Below are 24,809 nucleotides of genomic sequence, written 5' to 3' on the forward strand. Positions count from 1 at the left end.
TTTAATAAATTATAACTTTTAAAGTTGATAAACTAAATTATCAATTAAAATATTGCACAATTAAATTCATGATCACTCCTCACACTATCCTCCACCTCCACCTAAATCCTCAATGATAAACAAAATTCACACTCCTCAAACTCATGAACCCTCTAAGTTTGACCCCTCTCTTCCTCCATGGGCTTGAACCACTTCCATAGGTTTTGCCTATTTTACAATATAATCTACCAAATTCTAAGAGGCTTCAAAGTGAATCACCTACCTATAACTACTTGTTTAGAAGCTACATTTGTCTTTATGATTTATTATGAAGAGGCTAAATTTCTACACCAAGCTCTATCAAGTAAAATATAAACTATCCCAACCTTTGACTTAATTGCTCATTATCCATTGCATTGTTTATCTATTTCGCGACGAGTGAACAATCCCTTCACAATATATTTTTCGCCCGTCAAGGAATGGTAGGCCACTATGATTTTGACCAACGAGCATGTGTGATGTATATCATATGAACCGACGAGCTTTTTCTCTCATTTATATAGGCAACTTAATCGAAACAAGAAGTTGTGCATTTGAAGAGTTCAATTCTTATTATTTCGAAGCCTTTATTACCCGGTTCAAATCTTTGCTTTTCTTGACCTTTCTTTTATAATTTGTGCAAAACTCCCATCCAATATTCTAATTTACTTTCTCTGATGCTTGTAATGTCGACGGGGTAAGGAATTCTCCATTGTCTTTGCTTACAGTGACTGAAATCAAGATTTTAGACGACTTACCAGGTGAGTTCTGTAAACAATTTCTACACTTCGTGAAAAATTAGATTTTCAGCTAACTACATAGAAGTAATGGAATTGATGTTGGTTGCTGTGATTTGTGAATTCAAGGGTTATAAAAATGGCGAAGGATGACCAAAGTTGCGGGGAACCTGAACCAAAAGAAGAAGAAAGCGCCGAAGCTGCAGAATTATTGTTGTTTCAGACAAATGAATGTTATGTCTACATGGTAAGCTCAACATCAGACCTGATGTCCTGTGCCTGGCTTTCGTCAGATTTTTATGCCAATCTTTTCCCCTGTTGATCACTTTCCCGATCGGTCATACGTTTTAAAATTACGAAGAGAAAAGATTAGGAAGGGTATGGCTAGCTGATTGCTTTAATGGGGTAGTTGTCTATAGAACATATGCTGGTTTTTTAAAGGGAGTAAAGTTACGGGGTTAGGGAATTTGTGTTTTACATCACGTCTCTTCGAATTTCCTTATCATTCCATTTTAAAGGGACTAAAGTTATGGTATTCGTGACTTTGGGTTTTACATCAGGTCTCTTCGAATTTCCTCAGTTTTACTATCAACACATTTGAAATCTATCATGCAACTAGAGAGCTGGTATTTGTTGGGAAAATATCATTATTCCGATCCCCAGATACAGGAAAATGTTTTGAGACAGGGTAATTTTTTTGTAATTGGTCTAATACACTAAATAATATTAATTATTGCAATTTCAACTTGAATTCGTCGCCTCTTCACTGATTTTATTGAGCGCGTGCATGTTTGGGCTGAAATGCTAACCTATTTATTAGAGTGCTCAATTTCAAAGCTTGGCCGGGGAGGAATTGAACTTTTTATTTTTCCAGAGGAATTATAACAGCTCCGCAATCAGTAAAAGCCCAATAGTTTCAATTGTGCATAATCGAGAGCTTTGGACCACCCAGTTGGGATTTATACTCATCCGCAAAGATGGCTATTCCTTCATAACAAATTAGGTTGAAAATTCTGTCAAGTTGCAATATAGTTGTAGATGCTGCTTGTTTTCTCGGGGTTTGTTGGAATGTAATCTCTAGGCTAATACAGTACAAGTTCTGTTGTAAAATTGTTCAACCCAAAAATGTAGACGTGATGTTTCTTCAAGTCAATGTGATTGATTGAGAATGCATTTGGAACATAGTTACATTATTTTTATCGAAGTCAGATCAAAATCTCATTCCATTTGTGAGGAAATATGGTTATTTCAACCATGTTAATGTAAATGAATTAATAATTATCATGGAACAAATTGCTTCTTAGAATCTACTCTATTTAAGTTAGAACTTTAAAGACACGAGCTATCATTTTTCTTGTTTCTTTTAATCTTTCATCTTGTAGTTAATTTTTTAATTCTGGAGGCAATTGTTATTTTTTGAGCACTGGCTTGGGTTGCAGTACTCCATTTACAGGGGTGTGGCATATCTTTATATTTGTGTGCTATTCTGAACGAATAGAGTACATCCTTTTATTGTCTGAAATGCTTTTTTGAATTTGTGATAATAGGTTAGGATTCCCCATTTATTCAATTATCTATAAGCACTGTTATTTCTGATGCACCTGAATTCAAACTAGGGCACTAGCCCCCTATTCTCATTTATTTGCCAACACAATTTTATTTCACTTTGGTAATTTTTCTCTTAACACATTTTTTTCTTTCTCCCTTGCCTTGCTTTTCAACAGTCCGGAATGTGAGATATAATGTTTTTGATTAAGAGAACAGGTTTTGAAGGACCCCTGAAACCCTGCACAGTAGACCTTAAAGATTAAACATTAAGACCATAGGACAAAACAGGACAAAAAAGAGACAGAGCCAGCAAAAGAACAAAACCAACAACAAAAATACAGCACCCTGACCACTAACAAAAAACACAAAATAAACAGAGAGAACAATGACACCAACTGTGAATTATCCCATGCCTTATCCTCAAGCTGGTCCATCTTCTTTGCAGCATCCTTGATTTGACTGATTTTTGAAGTGGCAGCCGTGGCCATCTTCCTGGTGTTACCTCTGGTCCTTCTCCCAGTCCCTTCCTTGCCCTCTGTAGCACCACCTTGATCCTTAGGAACAACAGCAATGGCCTTCTCCCCAGCAGAATTTTCCAACTTTTTGATAAGAATCTTAATGTGCTTGTTGGAAACTTTGAGAATCTTGTAACTCTGATCAGAAATGCCTTTCAGAGAGTTCACCTTTGCCTCCATCTTGTAAAAGGTCATCGTGTCCATCACAAAGCCCATCATTGAATTCTCCTTATCAACAGTCTTAGGATGCTGGTGGCCGTCACTCCTTCCCTCCACAGAGCCCATCCTGTCCTTTAGATCCACGACTTGATGATATAGCTACTTAATAGACCTGAAGTTATTCGGCAAACTATTCCTAGCACTGTTCAGCACATCCATGTTCTCCTCTTTACTATTATTACTAAGGATGCGTAGAGAGGTGCCAATAAGTTCCTAGAGGTCCACTTTCCCTGGTTCAACCTCACCAACCATGAGGTTAATTTTCTCCTTGGCTATGCCCAGCCTAACCGTGTTCATATGTTAGAAATAGGGAATACTAAGAGAGAGAGAGGGGGGCGGGGGGTGAATTAGTATTCTACAAACTTTTGTCACCAACTGTATATTATTAATTACTTTGAACCATGCATAAGAAAGTAAACAAGTAATGCTGAACAGTAAGAGTAACCATGCACAGAGAGAAATCATAACACCATACTTTGTTAACTAGGGAAACCGTGGCCAAGGGAAAACCTCGATGGGGATGATACTCACAAGATGATGTGCTAATATAAATGTTCCTTGTTAGAGGATGGACCCTATTAGGAGTCTATAAACACATTCAGTATATATGAGTCTCTGTTAGGAGACTTTGAATCCCTGTTAGGAGATTTCAACTCTGTTAGGAGTTGTGGTACAATGTGTGCAAGAAGAGCTCACTGCTCAAACATGCACTTTCAATTACAAGATGAGCTCATTGCCCAAACAAGTAATTAAAGTTCCTCGAATATAGAAGTAGATGCTGTACCTCCTTTCAGCTAATCTTTGACCTCAGCTCGATCTCGGATCACAAAATCAGGTTATCAAAAACTTGCTTCTGCATATGATACAAAACTTCGCATTCACAACTTTCGCATATTTTCTTTTCTTTTTTCTTCTTCATAATCTTGCAAGATGTTTTTGCATAAATACCATGCCTTTTCACAAATTGCTGCTAGGTCGGCTAGGACCAAAATAAACTTTCCCAACTTAGAGTAAACATCTAGGATGTTGTCCCTAATTGGTGAAGTAATTATTTTGTAGACAAAATAATTCCTTTACCTTTTATTCTCCTTTTCTGTAAATCTTAATTATCTCTTTTTTGTACTGTTCATACTGATGTCCGAGGTTATACACATCATCATCAACATGTATACTGTCTCCATATATCCTCTCTCTCAAGAATAATATCGTATAAACGAGTTATACATAAAACAATACACTGCTGTAAACCATTTTCATACTTAGACAATTTTCTGAGTACCAAAAAGCTAAGTATCTTTATTGCCAAGGCTTACTACAAGCATGTACATCATATGTTGGCTTCAATGACAACATTTACATATCTACATATAGCGAATTGTCAACATCATATTCATGTTCATCCAAGCCATTCTCCTGGCCTTATAAGGGGCAATGGAGTCCTCCGCAGGAGCCTTAGCCTAAGTAGCTTGGAAATTTTCAACCCCCTCATCCACTCCCTCAACAGGAGACATCCCCATACTGATCCTTAATGAGGTTGAAAGGGGAATCCAGGCCTTTGTTGGCATCAGTATACCCTTTCCCAACTTTTTGCTTCTTCCTTAATTTCTTTTTGTTGGTACCTTCCTCTTCAATGTTAGTGTCCATGTCATCCCCCTCCTCGTGATACTCATCAGAGGATATGACATCTTGTTTCTTAGACACAGGGGTTCTCAGATGCTACAGTCTCTTTTCTTCTTCTTTTTATCAGTCCCCTTCCTAGGCTTTTTCCTGTTGGACTCGACCTCCTCAATATTAGTCTCCATCCCTTCATCTTTCTCAAAGTAGTCCTCATCAAAATCCACAGCCTTCTTGGCCTGCTTTTGCCCTGAAGGAATCTTTTTCTTTGCAGGGGTCTTCATAGGACCCTTAGAGACAGATTCCTTCCTCTTACCTTTGCTTCTGTATGCGAAAAGCCTAGAGAGTTCTTCGAAACCTCCTCAACATCATTCGCCACCCCCTTCACCTGAACAAAATTTCCAACAGAGTTAGATTTAATGTACTCATAAATGAGCAACATTAGACCATCATGAAGAGGGGGGTTAGTGAGAATTTTCTCCCTCAGGCCATTAATACTAACATTCATAGATTAGTAAAGATAAAAAGGAACGGAAACCTTAGTGCCATGCCTGAAATGGTTCAAAAGGGCAAAATGCTGCAAACAAACCTTTGAAAATCTTCTATCTAAAGTAACATTGTAAACAATTGCATGTAACACAAACTGCCAGAGCTTCTTAATACATGTAGGCTGGTAACAGGTTTCACCTTCTTGTTTAACGAGGGCTTCACTCTCACCTAACTCTTTAGGAAACTACTCAATAGCTGCATTCGAGAGTTTTTCGTCTCTGTAAAATTTTCTGCCCACGACCAGAATACTAGTCACTTTGGAAATGAGTTTCTTAGTGATGGTGATATTCCGACCACCAACATTCAATGTGCCCTCGTTCCACTTCCTCAAGAAAAAATGGATGACTTGCAGATTCTCACCATGGAGTCACCCCATGAATGTAGTCCAACCTCTTCTCTCCAGAATCTCCCAAACCTTCGTCCTCTGTCTCCATTTATTGCAATTTGGAGATTCTTGTCTCCTGCACTGATCCCCCATGATATTCTTCTTGTTCTTGCTAAACAAAGAACTGTAACAGATGAAACTTACAATGACGAGTAGAGACTGAACACAATGAGAAACAAAGGTTCCCAAAAACACCTAGAAAGCATGCGAAAGAATGGAAGTGTAATTACAAATGCCGTCTCTCTCCCTTTCCTACTTCTCATAATCAACAATCTGTCACTTCTAAGTGCCTCCATTCCCTTTAATAATTGCTCCTCCTTTTCCATTAATAATATCATAATCAATGCATGAAATGACATTGTTAGGCAAATTCGCACTTCCTTGCCATGTCATCCTTTGGTCACACCTGACTGCCACGTTGGCAATAGAATCAACAACTATATTTGATTCATGATATACATGGGTAACATAATAACTTTCCATAGAATTAATAATAACTTTCCTTAGCTGCCCCATCAAAATTTGCCTTATGCCAGTCTTCCGGAGGAAAGAACCATTTGTTCTCCAACCTCCTCTTCTCTATGGAATTCCCAGAATTCACGTTCTCAATACTCATCCTCATATTAAGACCAACAATGCTTGTAATATTGAGGTTCTTCACTATAGCATTCTCAATTTTAGAGAAGACCACCTTAGGGGAGGAGACCTATCTCTGAAAATTCTGTTGTTCCTCTCTTTCCATATGCCCCAAAGAATATGAGGAAGAGAGAGAGACCACAAATCTCTGATCTCCTTTGAAGAATGAAAATGAAAGGACCATTGGGAAAAGCAATCTGTGATCTCCACAGGAAAGATCTAAGACAGATTGATCTTGTTCAGAAAGAGAGACCAAATGTCTCTAGCATAAGAACAGTGAATAAAAGGTGATTCACCAATTCAGCCTCCGAGCAACAAAGGATGCACATGTTGGACAAATAGAAACCCCTTTTACTCAAATTATTAATTGTGAGAAGTCTGTTTTGAAGGATATTCCAGAAAAGAATGTTCACTTTGGGAATAAGAGCCGAAATCCAAGCCTTAGCCCAAAAGGGTGGAACACCCTGGACTCCCGAGGAAACCTGATAAGCCAAAGCAACAAAAAAGTCTCTAGAGGCTGTTGCAGCCCAAACCAGAGAGTTTTGTTTCTCGTTTAAAACAACAGAAGAAAGCAGGGGCAAAATAGGTCTAAGAGCTGGGAAAAAGTCACCCAAATTAATCCATTTCACCTCTCCTAAGAATCATTACAACAAAATGACTAAGTTACTGTCCCATACACTTCCTTATGACTGAGTACAAATAAAGGGCATTCACAACACCATGGTGTGCACATAGTGCTTCACATTTCCAAATTCGGGCAAGATATTCAACAATTGATAGCCCAACCAAAGCAAGGTCAATCAAGGCAAAAACTTGGGCCACAGAGATGGCTGCTTTGTTATTTTGCTGATAGCCCAACAAAAACAAGGTCAAACGAGACACAAACTTGGGCCACAGAGATTGCTGCTTTATTATGTTGCTTGAGAAGAGGCAAAAACTACCAAGTGGGCGACCTTGTGGTATCTTGGGATTCTCCTGAACCTGGCCCACCTCCCTTTTTCTAGCACGTACCACCCTATTCGTAGGTAATCTTTGATTGCACTTAAACCTAGATCTACTGTCATCCAATTCACTTCTCTATTTCCGTAAGCATTACAAATCAAGAATGGGTGTATAAGTGCATTAACATCTCCGATTTGCAGCCAATCTTCCTCCATGATCACGAACCCCACACTATTCTGGACTCCGAGTAAAATGTCCTTTCAAACATCCTGCCACTCCTTTTGGTCGTACTCTGTAAATAGCTATTGAGCATTCGCAATTGTGTCCATTCCCAAACACCAACCCATGAACAAAGAAGCTATCTCTATGTTGGTGTTGTAACTTCCTTATACTGAGAGATGTTCATCTTTGAGCACAGTTGTGGCTTTATGTTAAAACTATGCATCTTCAAAGATAAAGATGTTCTATAGTTTGTCAGCAGACACCTCACCCCAAAAGGTAGTCATTTAAATGCTCGTAGGGAGAAGATTGGCCACATTGTCACTCCGCAAATGGAAACACCAAACTGCCTCCCACAACTCTAAACTGCCTTTGAAGATGTAGGAGTAAAGGCAAATGAGAGCTCCATCAAATTCATACATCTCACACATGCCACCTTTCAATTGACAGGGAGTAAATGCAAGAGCATTAAAGGGTGTACTCAGCCCCCACTTGAAAGAACATCATCAACGTGCTGTCAACTCTTTTAGTCCAAAAAGACAATAAAATCCATGTCATCAGCTGATTCAACCACCATGTTGGATAAGTGGTTGACTTCCTTGTTGCCTTCCCTCCTTAAGTGGGATATTTCAAAATCTTTGAAAGTTGACAACGTGTGTGAAATCAGATTCACCAACTTTTTCTATCTGCCAATCCTCCAATCTTCTTTTGATAATCGCATCAGTTATGATGCGGGAGTTGCCTTCAAGATGCAGTTTGAGGGATTGAAGTCCCTTAGCAAGTGTAAACCCAAGGAATATTGCTTTGGCCTCTACAATGTTCTCTGCAATGTTATTAATTCCCGGAGACAATTTTTGAGTGCTTTAAGCTAACACACCGCCCTTCCAATCCTTGGCAATACGCCCCACCCTCAAAGGCCCAGAGTTTTCTTGGGAGGCATCATCAAACTTCACCTTCACCCACACTTCTTCTAGAGCGCACCAATCCAATGGGTGTCTTTGGATACTAATGGATTAATGCATTTGGGTCCATTAACAGGTCTGATGTGTAAAGCTTCTTTTAGCTGATAAATGTGCTTTGTATTCTCATTATTGGGCCAAGTTGAAGATTCTTACTGTTCTTTTCTAGGCACTAGAGGCACTGTAATTCAAGTTTTAAGGATTCTTTTGTACTCTGCATTCTATTTTATAATATATAAACAGATTTTAGTTACAAGTTAAAATGAAATTCAATTTCTATCTTACAGGAAAGAAAAATTAATGAAAACACGGGAAATCAAGATACCTCAATCCATCTTTCTTGTTTACATCAATTCTTGTCATTCTACATCTAAATAGAAGGATTGCATTTTGGACTCTTTTTTTAATTTCATATCAAAGTTTAAATCATAGTATGGTGTCTAACGAGTGTTTTTCTCCCTGTGACAGATACCTCCAAGGAAAAGCTCAGCATCATACAGGTTCTCTCTTCCAACTTCCACTTCTCTCACTTTGAATGAAAAAAAATGCTTCATATGAACACTCTGCATGGTTAGTTTAGGACCAAAAATACACCATGCTGCTTGTTTAGATTATATCCAATATATAAACATTCACAATTCACAGTTACATTGTATCTTGATAAGCTAAACTTGCTTTATGTTCAGCCTTATTATACATCTCACAAGGTTTAATAACCAAATTTAAATTTTTTTGAGTTTCTCCAAATTTTCTCCTAATGATGTGAATTAGTTTGTCCAATTCCATGCTTGGGCCTTGCCATTTGCAATGGCATTGGCAGCAATATGAGGTTCACCCCTGTTTATGATTGGTATCCGTGGGAGCTATCTTCTTCATCTACAATGGTTGTTCTCTTACCTGCATTGGTTCTTCTATTGGAAAGTGTAACCTACATCAGCGTTGATGCTTCATTTGTTAGCTGGCTGAAAGACTTCATTCTTTTCAGTCTGGTCATTTAAAAAGACTTTGTATATTTGAGAGAATCTCAGTATGAGATGAAGAGGCTTATTCTTGGTCATCGCCAGTTTCATAGAGCCATGTGCGTACGTGGCTGCTAGGCATTCAAGAGTTTTTATCTTGCGTGATATTTGGCAAGTAAGAGTCACGACATTGAAGACTGTGAATAGTCAGCACCGTCAGCAAATGAAATGTCACATGCCAGTGCACAATAACCTATAACAGATACACGAGATAATGAACAAGAGAACCTCCTGCAGTGATACACCACAGTTATAATTCACGCCGACACGGACATGAACATCTATCGCCTCAACACTAGTAATCAGTTCTCAAAGGAAACATCACCAAAGATTGTAAACCACGGAGATACTAAGAACCAAGCCAGAAGAAACCTCTACAGTAGCAATTACAGTGACACCAAAGAGAATGAATAATTCAAACAGTCACGCAATGTCTTTTAGTTGCAACAAGATGACTCCCTGACGTCCATCGCTTATGCAAGGATGAAACTCTTGATTTCCAAACAGACACACGGCACAAAGTGACTCTTCAATTTCCAACAGTTATATTTTCTGTAGGTGATCATTGGTGTAGAGTATGGGGATTATTCTGTTTTAGTTCATTGTCACCATTCTATGCATTCAGTTTTGAGTGAACACATTCAATCTTCTGTGTGTATTAAGGAGATCTAAGACGATATTATTGTAAGAAGAAAATAGTGTGGTGTTTGTTTAGGGCACGCAGTATAAGTATTCAAGCTTTGATTCTGGACTATTATCATCATTCAATAAAAGATTGTGCTTGGTGTGGCTGGGTTTTTCACCCTCATGTAGAGGGTTTTCCCAGGATAAATTTTTGTGTTTTCTTGTGTTTTATTAAGATATTGCTCTCTGTTTATGCTATTCTGGTTTAAAAATTAAAAACACTCAAGGTGCAGCTGGTCTACCTTGATCTTCTTCCCCAATTCAAAGTCAAAACAAAAACCAACATGGCACATAAGTAAAACAAATGACAACATTTTTGCCTAAAACATAAAATAATTTCAGTATAAAATGGTTTGCATTTTGAACGTAAATGAATAGCATTTATAAGTGAAGCAAAATAAATTATTTTTACACCATAGTTTGATAAACCATAATTTGATAAGCAGTAACTTAAATCAACATTCAAACTTCTGAAAACTGAAGTCAATGCTTTCCAATGTTACACCAGTACTGGAGTATGTCAGGACAGCAGGATGAGTTTCCGGGACGGGGGAAGATGGACCTCATTTTCAGGATGGCTGGGGGACGGCCAAGGGACAGTGGCAAGGGGAGGACGGGGCAGGGAGGGGTGTTGTATAGTATATATATAGAAGTTGAAATGCTTGTTATGAAATGAAGTTTCAATAGAACATACCAAATTAAAATACTTGAACATAGCAAAATTGCAATATGAACTAGAACCATTAACATTCAACATAGTAACATATTACATACCCAATAATAACAATAAAAAATAAAAAATCAAATAGAATCCAAGTACCCATTCCAGCAGCAGCATGGTTGCGGAATGGCATAGGTGGGGGTACTTGGGTATGCAAGTACCCGATGCGGGGACGTGTTGGGGATGGGTAATTCAAGGTTTGGGAGGGGGTGTGAGTCCCTGTGTTACATTGATGCTTTCGAAATATGCTTGAAACCCCAAATCTAGCATTTAGGAATGAGAAAATATTCCTGCAATGCTTGGACAAAAGATTTTTTCTTGGGATCTAGATTCTTGAAATTGCAGAACTTTGCTGTCCAAACTTGATAAAATTGACTCAAATAAATTTGCAAATGCTGTTTGAGGAAATTACATGGCCAGGCTTGCTTGAAAAGAGCAAAATATATATTTTTATGTACTTTTTCTCTATCCCATAATTTTCCTGCATGAGTCCACATTGCAGACTTGCCCAAGAAAAATGAGTTTTGAGTTTAAAACAGCCCTCCAAATCATTTGTTAGTACTTGGCAAGATTAACTTCTTGACTTGAAGTGTAGAGATTGCCTCCTGCACTTGGAATACAAGGTTAGACCACAAATTCTGAAAAATTTGAATGAAAAGCATTTTTGCCTCATGTTGATGGCTGAATCTCTGAGATGCTTTTGCATCAGCTTTGGCCCTTTTCGATGAAGCCTTAGGTTCATCAATTGGTGTAAAGTACTGAATACTGTTTTATTGCTAAAAGTTCTTTTTTCTTCCGGTGGGCAAGCTAGGTTGAGAATTCCCCATTCCAATCAGATTAAAATACAAAGCTACTAAAAGACGAATATAATTGGCCAACCCTTTATTCAAGTGAGTCAATTTAGTATCTATGCTCATAGGGGCTTCTAGTGTTTTGCTTCTTAGAAGTGAGATATTGAAAGACCAGGGTTTGAAACTTAAATATGAAAATAACTGCTACAGAGAATCAGAAACTGCAAAATAGCTATAGAAACAAACCAGGAATACTACAATGCACCTGTGATTCGAATCTAAACTGGTTCTGGCACCTTGCTTTCAGGATTGGGGCGCCCCAGGTGACCTACTCCTCGTAATTGAGACAAATAAGGATTATCCGTGTTGTATAGAGTTTTCTGGACATTCTGGATGAGTTCTACACTCTAGAGACTGAATGAGCTCCCGGGGGTCTGTACCCACTCCCAGCCAAATTTCAGCTATTTTAAAGTGGACTCTGGTGCTGAAGCACACTAATTGTAAGACTTTTTGATGAAATTTGAAATCTGAACCTGTGACAATATATTGAGTTGGTTTCTTCCTGCCACCTTTTGTAGAACCTGCAAGTGAACTTGGATTGGTACACAAGAAGGGAAGCATGGTGCTTGGGGGCTGTATAGGAACTTGCCTTAGTCAAACCCTGGGTTGGGACTCAACTCAACAATGTTGATGTAAGTGAAATATAAATCTGAATTGAAATGTTTGAAAGAAATGCTTGAATTCAAACAATTATACCTTCAACTGGCGATGCAGTGCCCTTAGGATAAGTTCTCCAGGTGTTGATGCAATAGCATGATTAAAACATCATGAAATCATAAATATGAGAATGCATGAAGATGCCTTGAAATAGCTCGCTGCTCCTTGAATCAGATCTGTTCTTGAAGTCTTGATGAGAGGATGGTAATGAGATGTGTGATGATGAAATGAATTGAGAGAGGTATAGGGATCTCATTCTAAAATAACCTTTGGCCAACTTAGAAAAATGATATTTTCAGAATGGGCATATTTTTGGAGAGTGTAAGGCCACTAAATCCCACTCCTAATATTTCAGGTGTAGGCTCGCTCCCAGGAGTGGGGGCCCTTGTTCAGCTCGCTCCCACCAAAAATTACCAAAGATGTAAATGTGATTTCAGTCATCAAACTTGTCCTAGTCTACTTGGACTGTGGTAGAATGAGTCTTTGTGCCCAAAACAATTGAATCAAGGCAGTGATATTCAAAGATTGTCAACATGCACTGCTTCCAGATATTATAATTCTTGCCATTGAATCTTTGATTGCCCTCCAACATTAGGTTGGTTAATGATGCCATCTTGCATGTTTCCAAATGCACGAAAAACAAGAAACAAAGAGATAGCAGAGATTCAGGAACACAAATCTCAATGCAAAGAAAATGGTAAATGCAGGTACAAATTTGAACAAAATGATGAAGTACGGTTGGCAAATTTCAAGAAATTTTTCTGGCTGACCTTGAAAAATCCAAAGACAACCCAAAAACTCTTGCAAAAAACCCAGAGAAATCTGACAACCACCCAATTGAGATCTCAAATAACCCACAAGGAATGTGCAGTCCACTGAATTTTCCGACTTGAACTGAAGGGTCAAAACCCTAGTAAAAATTGTAGAAACTGTAGGCAGGCATAGATGAATGATAACTTGGTGCAGAAAAAACAAGCCACGAACAACAAAAAATGACCAAAATGATGGTTGAGAAACACCAAGAAAAGCCCGCACGATCCACAATGGCCGTCGTCAACCCTAATTGCATTGAAAAACAGAAAAATGCAGTTTTAAAACACGGATTTTGTAGAGAAAAATTGCGGGCTGTTTTGAAATACTGTGGGTTTTAGAAAAAGCTGGCTTTTGCATGTCAAAGGTTGGAAAAAAATGACTGAAAAATTGGTTGAAAATGTCATCATAAGCAGAAGTAGAAGGCCCGCATGGGTTGCAGACAGAGACCACATGGTTTCCCGCAAGAGAGCCGTGTGACAGCAGTGTTTTCCTGCAAAAAAATGTTCACGAAAATCCTTGTTGGGTTTGGATAGAGAGCCACACATTTTTGCAGAGAAATGTCAACGAAAACCCTAGTAGGGTTTGAAAGGAATTCGCAGACCGAATTTCTAATGAGCCCATGCTGAAGAAATTAATTTTGAAATATTTAATGCAAATAACTTTTAAGCGAAATTATAATTTTTTTGGAAAAATTTAAGCTCGCTTTGATAACATGTTATAATTATAATAAATTGATGTTGTTGTAGTTGTATTAAACAGAGGAGATGAAAACTGCTTTCTACAAAACACAATCATAAACTAAAGACGAAAATAGAAGCTACTTAATAAACTAAAGACTAACTAAGTCTCTATAATCTGATATGAAAAATTTCAGTAAAGGTTGCATTTTTGGTGGACTGGGTTGTTTCTCTCATTGAGGAGGTTTTTTCGCAGAATAATTGCGTTATTCTTTCTTGTAAAGTTTGATTTCTTTTGATTTATATTGGTCTATCTACTTCTGGTTCAAAAATTTAACACAACTAATTAGCAATATAAGATTTCCAATCTCAGCATGGAAGCTTCACAAAAAGAAATTGCAGACAACAAATTGAAGAAATTGCAGCATTGTTTTGGACTCCTTTAATTAGGGTGTCTAATTTCACAGTCTTATGGTACATATTAGTATTTCTCAATCCTCTATGCATTATTGGGCTTCTATTTTTAGATTAATATTATGAGTGCTTTTTTATTAAATCTCACCAAAAATCCTATTTGGCCCCTTAATTATAGGTGTGCTTAATTTTTCTCATCTCCTCAATTTAAAATGAGTCCTACCTTGTTTTAAAGTTCAAAGCATGTTTTTTGCATTTGACGATCTGATATCTCTATTTGTGTAACTTTTTGACAAACAGATCCTATTTCCTTGCTATTAGAATATTATTATTACCTTGTATATATTGTAATTTAGTTAGATTAGATTGTTTATTTGATCTTTTTAAGTTTCTTATTCGAAACTTTCTATTTTGTACATTTGTAAAATTCTTTATAATGATCGTCTTGACCTTTCTATTAAAATATGGAATCATATGGCTTTGATAGACTTAAGTAAATTAGGAAATGGCCATATTGACCTCATAGACTCAGTCTTCTTCATAGGTCCTTCCTTTGCCTTATGATGGCCTTTTAGTCTGAGTCCCTTGGAAACACCTGCAAAACAAAACATTAGAAAACATAGATTTCATCTTTACTTTGGGCTTGTACTTGTCTTCTTGTTGCAGTCCCATCTGTGCTTGACCTTGACCTGCTTGGACCTGCACTATCATGCTCCAAATTTGAACTTGCTCTTTCATTTTCACTTTTCGTTTGCCTCCCTTTGGCAAAATGAATGCTACACACTGCTCACTACTTTCCACCTTCATGCTCTGAACCTTTATCACTGCTGCATACACCTGCTACTTGATTAAGGTTACTTCTCAAAGACAATCTCTTGCCTTGACTTCATCATACTCAACCTCCATGCTTGGAGAATAACCAAACTCTCTAGCCTTCTCATGGCTTCCTACTGCCATCTCATCCTCATCCTTGGTCTCTTCTTCCTCTTCTTCCCACTCATCCTTTATCTCATGCCATTCCTCTTGGCATTCCAATCCAACATCCCTCTTCATGGCAACATCATTAGCCTCACAATCTGCTGTCATAAGAGTACCTTTCTGCTCTTTATCCCATTTCACTTTCAAAGGACACATCATAATCCCAATCACAACTATCTTTCCATGTTTAAGCCCTTCAAGACTTGACTCCTTACTGTCTTCACCAGCATTTCCTTCTTCTACCTTTGTCTCAACATCTTGAACCTCTCTATCCTTAGGTTCACCATCCTCTTCCTGCTGCACCTTGTACTCTTTCCCACTTGATGGACAACTTACCTCTTCCTTTGCTAGGATCTCTGTCCTAACTTTACATATATCTGTATTCTTCATGGCTTCCTGCTCCAAAGCACCACTGTCCTTTGCCAACCATTCTTCCTCTTTATCTTCATCATCATTATGTTGCCTTAGGAACTCTACTCTCCCAATCAGATCTATCCTTCTTGACATCCCCCATGATGCCTCATCATCCTTCAATGGCTGCACTACAAACTTCTCTCCATCCTTGTTGAAGGTATATGTATTCTTCCAACCATCATATAGGGCCGACCTATCATATTGCCATGTTCTTCCCAAGATCAAGTGACAATCATCCAAAGCCATGACTTCACACTGAATAAAATCATTGTACGGGTCAATGTTGAAAGGAAAATAGGCTTGTTCTGTGACATCAATCCATTGGTCATCACTTAACCCATATGCTCTGTAAGGTGTTCATGAAGTGTCCTTGGTAGGCTCAACTTCTCAACCATCTCTACTGAGACTTTGTTTTCAAAGGAACCATTGTCCGCAACAACATTGCATGCTTTACCCTTGCATTTGCATCTTATTTTGAATATAGAATTCTTTTGATCATACTTTGCCCTCATTTCTTCATCTTCTTCCACGATGGCTATAATTCCTACTTCTCATTCTTCAATACCCTATCTGCAAGGACTTACTTCCTTGCTCTGATACCAGTATGATGAGCAGGGAAATGGATCCATCTCTTCTCACACTGAAACTCTTAATTCCCCTTTGTTTTGTAACTCTCCTCTGATCATTACATCAAACCAATAATAGGACCAATTGCTAAGGTCTTTTGACATCAAACACTCAACCCTCATAATGACTCCAAGGGTGAGACATATACACATTAGGCCTTGAAACTCTTTATAACCCTTCAACTTCTTTAACCAACCTTTCACACACCAACCTGATCCTACCAACAACATCTTGCTGACTTGTACTAATTATGATCCCTTGGTTATCAACACATCTCAGACTTCTTATCTCACACAACTATTCTGATTGCATTTTGTTCTTGACTGATCACATCCTTCCTATGATAACATTACTCCTTTTGACAAATCAACAACCCTTACCATGACAAATAGATGTCCTTGTGATCATTACTTGTTAGTGGTATTATTGTTACAAATGTAAATGGCGGAAAATTTGAATGAATTAATCAGAGATCAAACTGATCTATATATACAAAGAGGAGAGTCGAATAGAATAGAAACATTCTATTCTAGACTATACTAAATATTAGAAACATTCTAATATTTACAGAGATATAATAAGATACAATAGTGAGCATTAAAAGGAAACATGAAGGTTATTTTAATACCCCCCCTTAATGCTCAATCTATTTACTACACCAATAGATCCCCTAAATTTAACAAACTTGTCAGGACCAAGGGGTTTAGTGAAAATATTTGCTGATTGCTCTGAGGTAGGAACATAGCTTAACTGAATAGATCCATCTTTTACTAATTGTCGGATGTAATGGCAACGAAGCTCGATGTGCTTGGTTTGTTCATGAAACACTGGGTTCTTGGCAAGTTTGAGTATGCCCTGATTGTCTGAAAACAAAGAAGTCGGACCTACTTGAGGAATATGCATATCTGCAAGCATCTGCCGGAGCCAAACTGCTTCACAAGCTGCCTTGACAGCTCCTCTATATTCTGCTTCTGTAGAGGAGAGTGCATGTGCCTGTTGCTTCTTACTGGTCCAAGTAACTGCTGCAGACCCGATACTAAACACATAGCCAGAAGTAGATTTCCTATCATCAACTGAGCCGGCCCAATCGGAATCAGTGAATCCACTGAGCTGAGGAGTAGTACTCCTTGTGTAAAGAAGACCATAATCTGAAGTACCATGTACATAGCGTAACACACGTTTCGCTGCAATCCAATGATTAGTCTTGGGGTTTGTCATGAACCGTGAGATGTAGCTGACTGCAAAACTGAGATCAGGTCTAGTAGTAGTAAGGTAGATGAGACTACCTACTAGCTGCCTGAAGAGTGTTTCATCTACAGGAGGAGAAACAGATTGTGCGGACAATTTCAGACCAGTCTCCATAGGAGTGGAGGCAGATTTGCAATCCTGCATTCGAAACCTATCAAGCAAACTTCTGGCATACTTGGACTGAGACAAAAAAATGCTGTTGTCAGTCTGCCAAACCTCAATACCTAAACAATAATGAAGCAATCCGAGATCTGTCATATCAAAAGTTCTGCATAGATCCTGTTTGATTTTTGAAGTCAAATGTTCTGAATTTCCAATAATGATCAAATCATCCACATAGACAACAAGAAAAAGAATATCATTACCAGAGTGTTTAATATACAGATTACTGTTTGACGGACTACGCTGAAATCCTTGAGTAACCAAGTAATGATCAATCTTTATGTACCAAGCCCTAGGGGCCTGTTTAAGACCATAGAGGGCCTTCTGGAGTCTACATACTTTGTGTTTTGAACCAGCAACCTTAAAACCTGGGGGCTGCGTCATGTAGACTTCTTCCTGTAATTCACCATTGAGAAAGGCGCTCTTCACATCCATCTGATGAACTTTCCAACCATACTGAGCTGCAATTGCAAGAAGAATGCGAATAGTGCTCATTTTGGCTGTCGGTGCAAATGTCTCCTCATAATCAATGTCTTCGCGCTGGGTGAATCCTCGAGCAACAAGTCTAGCTTTGTATTTGTCCGAGGTACCATCTGCATGGTACTTGACCTTATAGACCCATTTACAGCTAATGGGTTTCTTCCCAGGAGGAAGATCTGAAAGAACCCAAGTGTGGTTCTTTTGAAGACTCTGAAGCTCAAAATCCATTGCTTGTTCCCATTCTGGAATTCCTTTGGCCTCTGCATATATCTGGGGCTCAGGGATACTGTGGATGTTGGCCATAAGAGCTATATTAACTGTGTTGTGCTGAAGGCTCTTATTTCTGGAGGTTCTACCCTCAATGAGTTCATCAGGACGAAGATCACTAAGCGTTTGAGCCCACCATTTTGGCCGAAGAGTCGAGGAGCTAATATCAGATGCTGTCGGAATAGCTGGAGGAGAAGCAGGAGCAGGAGTTGTATTATCTGCAAGTGACTGAGGTGGTGTATCAGTAGCATCAGATGACTCATATAAAATAGAAGAACATAAGTCAGAGATTGCTAAAGACTGAATCTCGGAATGTGGTGGGGAGTCAGAGAGCGGAAATGGTCCAAATTCCTCATCAAACACAACATCACGACTGAAGATTAAACGATCAGTATTTACATCAATCAGTCTGTAGGCCTTATGTGTGTGACTGTATCCTGTAAACATAAGTTTCTGGCTTTTGGAATCCAACTTAGTGCGTTTGGCATCAGGAATCCATACATATGCCAGAGAGCCAAAAACTTTCAAATGTTTGATCCTAGGTTTGCGACTAGACCAGGCTTCCTCAGGAGTCTTATGATTAACTGCAAGGGTGGGTGACCGGTTAAGAAGGTAGACAGCTGTGGATACTGCTTCTGCCCAATATTTTTTGGGAACATTTCTATGTTCTAGCATAGCCCTAGCCATTTCTGTGATGGTACGGTTTCGACGCTCTACAACACCATTTTGCTGAGGGGTGTGAGGTGTGGTGAACTGACGTCTAATGCCATGAGTAGTACAGAAGGCAGAGAAAGCAGAAGAACATAATTCCCCCCCATTATCAGTCCTAAGAGTACGGATGGAGGAACCAGACTCTTTTTCTACTAGAGCTTTAAACTGCTGAAATACAAGAAAGGCATCTGATTTTTGCTTAAGAAAATATACCCACATTTTGCGACTGAAATCATCCACAAAGAATAAAAAATACCTGTTCCCAGTAATAGAAGGAGTATTCATAGGACCACATACATCAGCATGGACTAGCTGGAGTACTCTGTATGCCCGCCATGTTTCACCATTCTTAAATGGTGTCCTATGTTGCTTCCCTGCTTGGCAAGCTCCGCAAACGCGATGGTTTTGGGTCTGAATATTAGGTAGGCCATGGACTAAATTATCTCGAGCAAGTTGTGCTAGATATTGAATGTTCAGATGACCGTATCGCTGATGCCAGAGACTGCTGAGAGCGGATGATTCGGCGATGAAGGCATGCTTAAGGGAATCGCCTGAATCTACAAGCCTATAAATACCATGATCCTCAAGACCGGAAGCAAGGGTAGTGCAAGAAGCACGATCAATAATCGAACACTTATTTCCACTGAAAACGACATCCAACTGAGGGGAGTGCTTTATAATCTGACTAACAGACAGAAGATTATGTTTCATGCCAGGAACATAACATACATTGAGAAACATGAGTTTTCTTCCTCCAGTCTGAATCTGAACATTGCCCTTGCCGACAATATTGTATTCTTCACCGCCTCCAAAGATTACTGAGTCAGAATAGGGAGTGAATTCAACAAACCAATCACGCCTATGAGTGAAATGTCGGGAGGCACCAGAATCGATGTACCAGGCAGAAGATTTCACATGATTTGCAGGTATGCTGGCCATAAAGGCATGGTAGATAGATTCTTTCTGCTCTGAGTGTTGGGTAGCATTGGCGTACTGTTTAATTGAGTTCGACTTCTGATACTGCTGATACAGATGCTTATAATATGTGAATATTTCAAATGTCACAAACTTCGAGGTGAGAAAATGAAAGACCTAGAAAAATTGGAGAAGTACCCAGAAAAGAGCTCGAAAAACCTAGAAATAAAGTGTTGTCGGAATTTGGATCCGCTGGCTCGAAAATCGAGGCACAAAAAATGAGGCACCCACAAAAATTTGATGAAGACCCATTTGAGATTTCAAAAAACCCACCAAGAATATGTGATCAGAAAATTTTTGGAGGTCAAAAAACTAGGGTTTCGAGCAAAAACCTAGTCGGTAGCTTCGAAGGTCAGATTTGCAGGAAAAATGGCAGATATAGGCAGATTTTGGAACAAGCGGATTTGAGATAGACGGATCCAGGCAGATAAGGGCGGATTGAACACGTTTTCACTCACACAAAATGCCGAGTTGCAAAAAAACGGCGAGTTGCAGAAAAACGACGTAGAAACCCGCGATTTGTAGAAGATTAGACATGAGCCAAAGAAACTTGCGATTTAAAAAACGTGAACTCGGGATTTGCAGAATGAATTTCAGATTTCTCAGAAAAGAAACCCTAGACGGGTTGTAGAGAAAATGGCAGAAATAATTTCGAAATTTAGAGCAGATAATTTCGAAAGAAATTATAAACTATTCAAAACCATTTGAAGCAATAGCTCTGATACCATGTTACAAATGTAAATGGCGGAAAATTTGAATGAATTAATCAGAGATCAAACTGATCTATATATACAAAGAGGAGAGTCGAATAGAATAGAAACATTCTATTCTAGACTATACTAAATATTAGAAACATTCTAATATTTACAGAGATATAATAAGATACAATAGTGAGCATTAAAAGGAAACATGAAGGTTATTTTAATAATTATCATATCCTCACAACACTTGAACAACAACTCCAAACACCATCAACATAGTGATCTTCTATTTAACTGGGACTGTCCAATATTCAATCTTGGGACAGTTTTTAGAAATTGCATTTTTGACCCTTTAAATGTACAAGTTGTTTTTTCTGGAAAGAACAAAAGTCGTAGGTAACATCAAGACCTATCACATCCCAAAACCTCAGGGTTGTACGAATGTGTTTGATCCTTCAAGCAACTTTTTCTCAGACTGCCAATTCTGGAAACATTCGCTGTGCCACAAAATCTGAATTTGTCTCCCCTCTAGAACGTGTGGAACTTTACATGGAGTTCTGCAACCAAAAACAACATATACACTTTCTCCCTTTATTCCACCAAGCATGGTTTGAATACATTTTTATAACTCACTATATACCATATGAAGGGTTTGGATAGTCTTCACAAAAACTTAGATATCTCTGTAAAAACATAACAAAATTCAATGAAACAAAAGCCAAATTTTAGAGGATTCAAACCTCCATTAGATTCATTAGATGAACAAACTAATGGGCACAAGAACCAGACAATGAGATAATGCAGATTTCCACTTCATAAATCAACCAACCATGTTTCTCCAAACATTTACAAAAGTTATATAAACTTGTTTCCATCTGTTTTAACTGATACTAACTCACTAACTACCCATGAAAACTACTTTGGTTGTTAATATGCCTAAGAAACAAGATTACAATGATGTTTTCAACTTGACAACTTGACAACTTTGATTTTCTTGTATCAAGGATCTAATTACTACCCCTATTACATGAATGTGGTTTCATAAGACCTTATGATTGCTGAAACACAAAATAAATTCTTTATTCTACCCCTTGAGACCTTAGAGGACTCCATTGACCCTATTTGACACATATGCCTAGCATGGCATCATTTGACCTATCTATTACAAAACATGAAATCATATGGCTTTGATAGACTTAATTACATTAGGAAATGGCTATATTGACCTCATAGACTCAATCTTCTTTGTAGATCCTTCATTTGGCCTTATGATGGCTTTTAAGTCTAGGTGCTCCTACCCTAGCAAAGCACAAGTTTTAGCACTTTTGTATCATTTACCCTAAAGTACAAATTTGGATCTGCATCATTCTTTAGAAAGCACAAACTTAGAAGATAACTGTCAATTCTCTCATACCAAGCATGAGAGGCTTACTTAAGACCATATGACACCTTTTCAGCTTGCTCACATGTATCTCTTTACCATGAATTATAAACCCTTAAGGCTGCTCGATGAAAATTTCTACTCCATTCAGGGTTGTTTTTACATCCATTTGATGCAGTTTCCAACCTTTGACAACTGCAATACCAATGATAGTCTTGATGGAAGTTTCTTCATAATCTATACCTTCTTTTTGTGAGAATTCTCTAGCTACAAATATGGCCTTATATTTCTCTATATTACCATCACCAGCATGTTTAATCTTAAATAACCATTTAGAAGAAACCACAAACTTACCTTTTAGTCTTGGAACTACATCCCATACACTTCATTTTAAGAATAGACTGATGCTCTTCCATCATTGTGTTCTTCCATACTTGCTGATTTGAAGCTTCTTCCACACTTGATGGTTCTGATGCATTTATGTGACTCATTAATGCAACATAGCCAGCAAACTTTTCAGGCCTTTTACTTTATCGAAAAGTACCACTGGGGGTTGCATAATTTTCAGCTTTGTCCATAATGTTTCTAGCCCATAAGGGTCTTTTCTTATTGGATGGAGTAGAACTTGGACCTGCTGAAATATCTATAGAATCAACTGGATTAATTGGATCAACAATATCATCTGAATCTTCATTCTCTCTCTTAATCTCTGAAGGTGGACTTGAATCAGTCATGACAAAATCCGAAGGATGATCAAAATTTTCTTCATCATTTCGAATGTCAGATTCTTTAGATAACTTGCAAGCTACATCTTCATCAAATGTAACATCCCTGCCGATTTCAATTGGTTTTTGTCTTGGAATATATATCCTGTATACTTTTGAAGATCACTATAACCAACAAAGTTACCTTTCTTTCCTGAAGGTTCCAATTTAGTTCTTTTCTCTTTTGGAATGTGAATATAAACTTTGCATCCAAAAATTCTAAAGTAATGAATGTTTGGTTTTATACCTGAAAAAGCTTCTTTTGGTGTCAAGTTACCAAGCATGTAAGGAGGACTACAATTCTGCAAGCTTCAACCCAAAGAAATGATTGAAGGCTTTGATTATGAATCGTTGCCTTCGCTACCTCAACTATTGTCCAATTTTTTCTTTCAACCACACCATTTTGTTGCAGGGAACATATAACACCCTCTTAATCCCAGCTTCAACACAATAATTATGAAAGATACTGGATACATACTTTCCACCATTATCAGACCCTAATAATTTAATCCTTTTGTTAGACAAATTTTCAGCTAATGCTTTGAGTTCTTTAAAATGAGACAACACCTCATTAGATTCCTTGGACTTAGAAAATAGATCCAACACTTCCAAGAAAATCATCTATGAATGTAATATACTACCAAAAATTGCTAAGAGATGCAACAAACACAAGACCACATAAATTTGAATGAATTCATTCTAGAATATCTTTAGCTCTAGATTCACTACTATGATAAGTGCTCTTAATATTCTTATCTAGAGTGTATCCATTGCAAATTCCTTCATGGTTTTGATTTAGCTCCAGAAGACCAATTACATCCTTCTCCATAGAGACCAGAGCTCTGAAATTTAAATGCCCAAACCTCTTGTGCCCCAAGTCATTAGAATCTGAAGTAACATGAGAAAGAGTATGGCTAAGATGAGCTGAAAGCTTGTAGAGACTATCATGACGAACCCCAATTTCACAAGCTGATTGAAAATCAAAATTCTTTTCCATGCCAAGACTTTACCATCAACAAACGTAACATGATAGCCTTCTCCAACATATCTATCTAAACAACCTTTCTCTATGTCTGATTAGTTCCCAGGCTTTTCTCTGATTATTGATCTTTAAATTCTCAAATATGATCATATGCGAACTGTCCTCAAATAGTAGGCAGGTATAAGTGCCCCCATGGAAGAAGCAACTGAGGTAAGTCCTAGATTTGAAGGAATCTCTCCTCCATCCGATCATGTATACAAAATGCTATAAGCAATGGTCTCTTCTAATGCTGACTAAGGAATAAGACTCCATAGTTGCTTCCAATAATTGCAGAAGATATTGGTTTGGACTTTCCTTTATAATATAAGCCAAGGTCTTTATGCTACTGCAGAATAATTATATTTGACTCTCCTCCTTTCCCAATATGCGATACTGCTGTAGCAGTTTGTAGTTTGTGCTAATGCAGATATTCCATACGACTGTGCTTCTTATCTGCTGTCCTTGTAGTTCGTATTAGTTCTTCTCCCGCCATATATATATATGTGGATATGTAAAAACACAGCTTGCTTTCCGTTCTATTAATTTGCAGCCTGCTCTGATACCATGTTGAGTAAAAAGGATTGCTTCTGCAAATGTAATAACACTGCCATCATATATTGGTGTGTTCCAAATGCAGATTTGAATGACTTACAAATAAGAGAGGAGGAGACATATCTCAATGATTAATCATCATTAGATAATGATATACTAACAATATATATAACCTTTTATATATATATATATATATAGTCTAAATGATGATTTACCAACAACAAAGTATCTCATGATTGAATCAATTTGACTGAAGCTACAACCTTAACAACAATTTACCGGTGTGTTGTAGGCTCTTGCATATAGAAATCATATTTCTTTTTATGTCTAGTACAAATAATATATCACTTA

The 24,809-nt window shown here is 38.0% G+C and overlaps 1 protein-coding gene across 3 annotated transcripts in view; it reads left to right on the top strand.

Moving 5' to 3' along the window:
- The first annotated feature begins 297 nt into the window (after positions 1-297).
- LOC149550453 (Adaptin ear-binding coat-associated protein 1 NECAP-1) overlaps positions 298-24,809 on the top strand; it is a 66,704-nt gene continuing 42,192 nt past the window's right edge. Inside the window, exons 1-4 of one of the 3 annotated variants that reach the window (XM_089793483.1) lie at positions 298-461; positions 721-779; positions 885-1,002; positions 8,810-8,841. In XM_089793483.1, coding sequence (XP_089649609.1) covers positions 895-1,002; positions 8,810-8,841 — 140 coding nt within the window. In that variant the 5' untranslated portion in view covers positions 298-461; positions 721-779; positions 885-894. Of the gene's footprint in view, positions 462-566; positions 780-884; positions 1,003-8,809; positions 8,842-24,809 lie in introns of those variants that run through there. The other 2 variants (XM_089793482.1, XM_089793481.1) reach the window with 2 other exon arrangements.

The sequence above is a fragment of the Cupressus sempervirens genome, chromosome 7, assembly GCF_028749045.1.
Source record: "Cupressus sempervirens isolate cs-2001-9-10 chromosome 7, ASM2874904v1, whole genome shotgun sequence".
Taxonomy (NCBI): domain Eukaryota; kingdom Viridiplantae; phylum Streptophyta; class Pinopsida; order Cupressales; family Cupressaceae; genus Cupressus; species Cupressus sempervirens.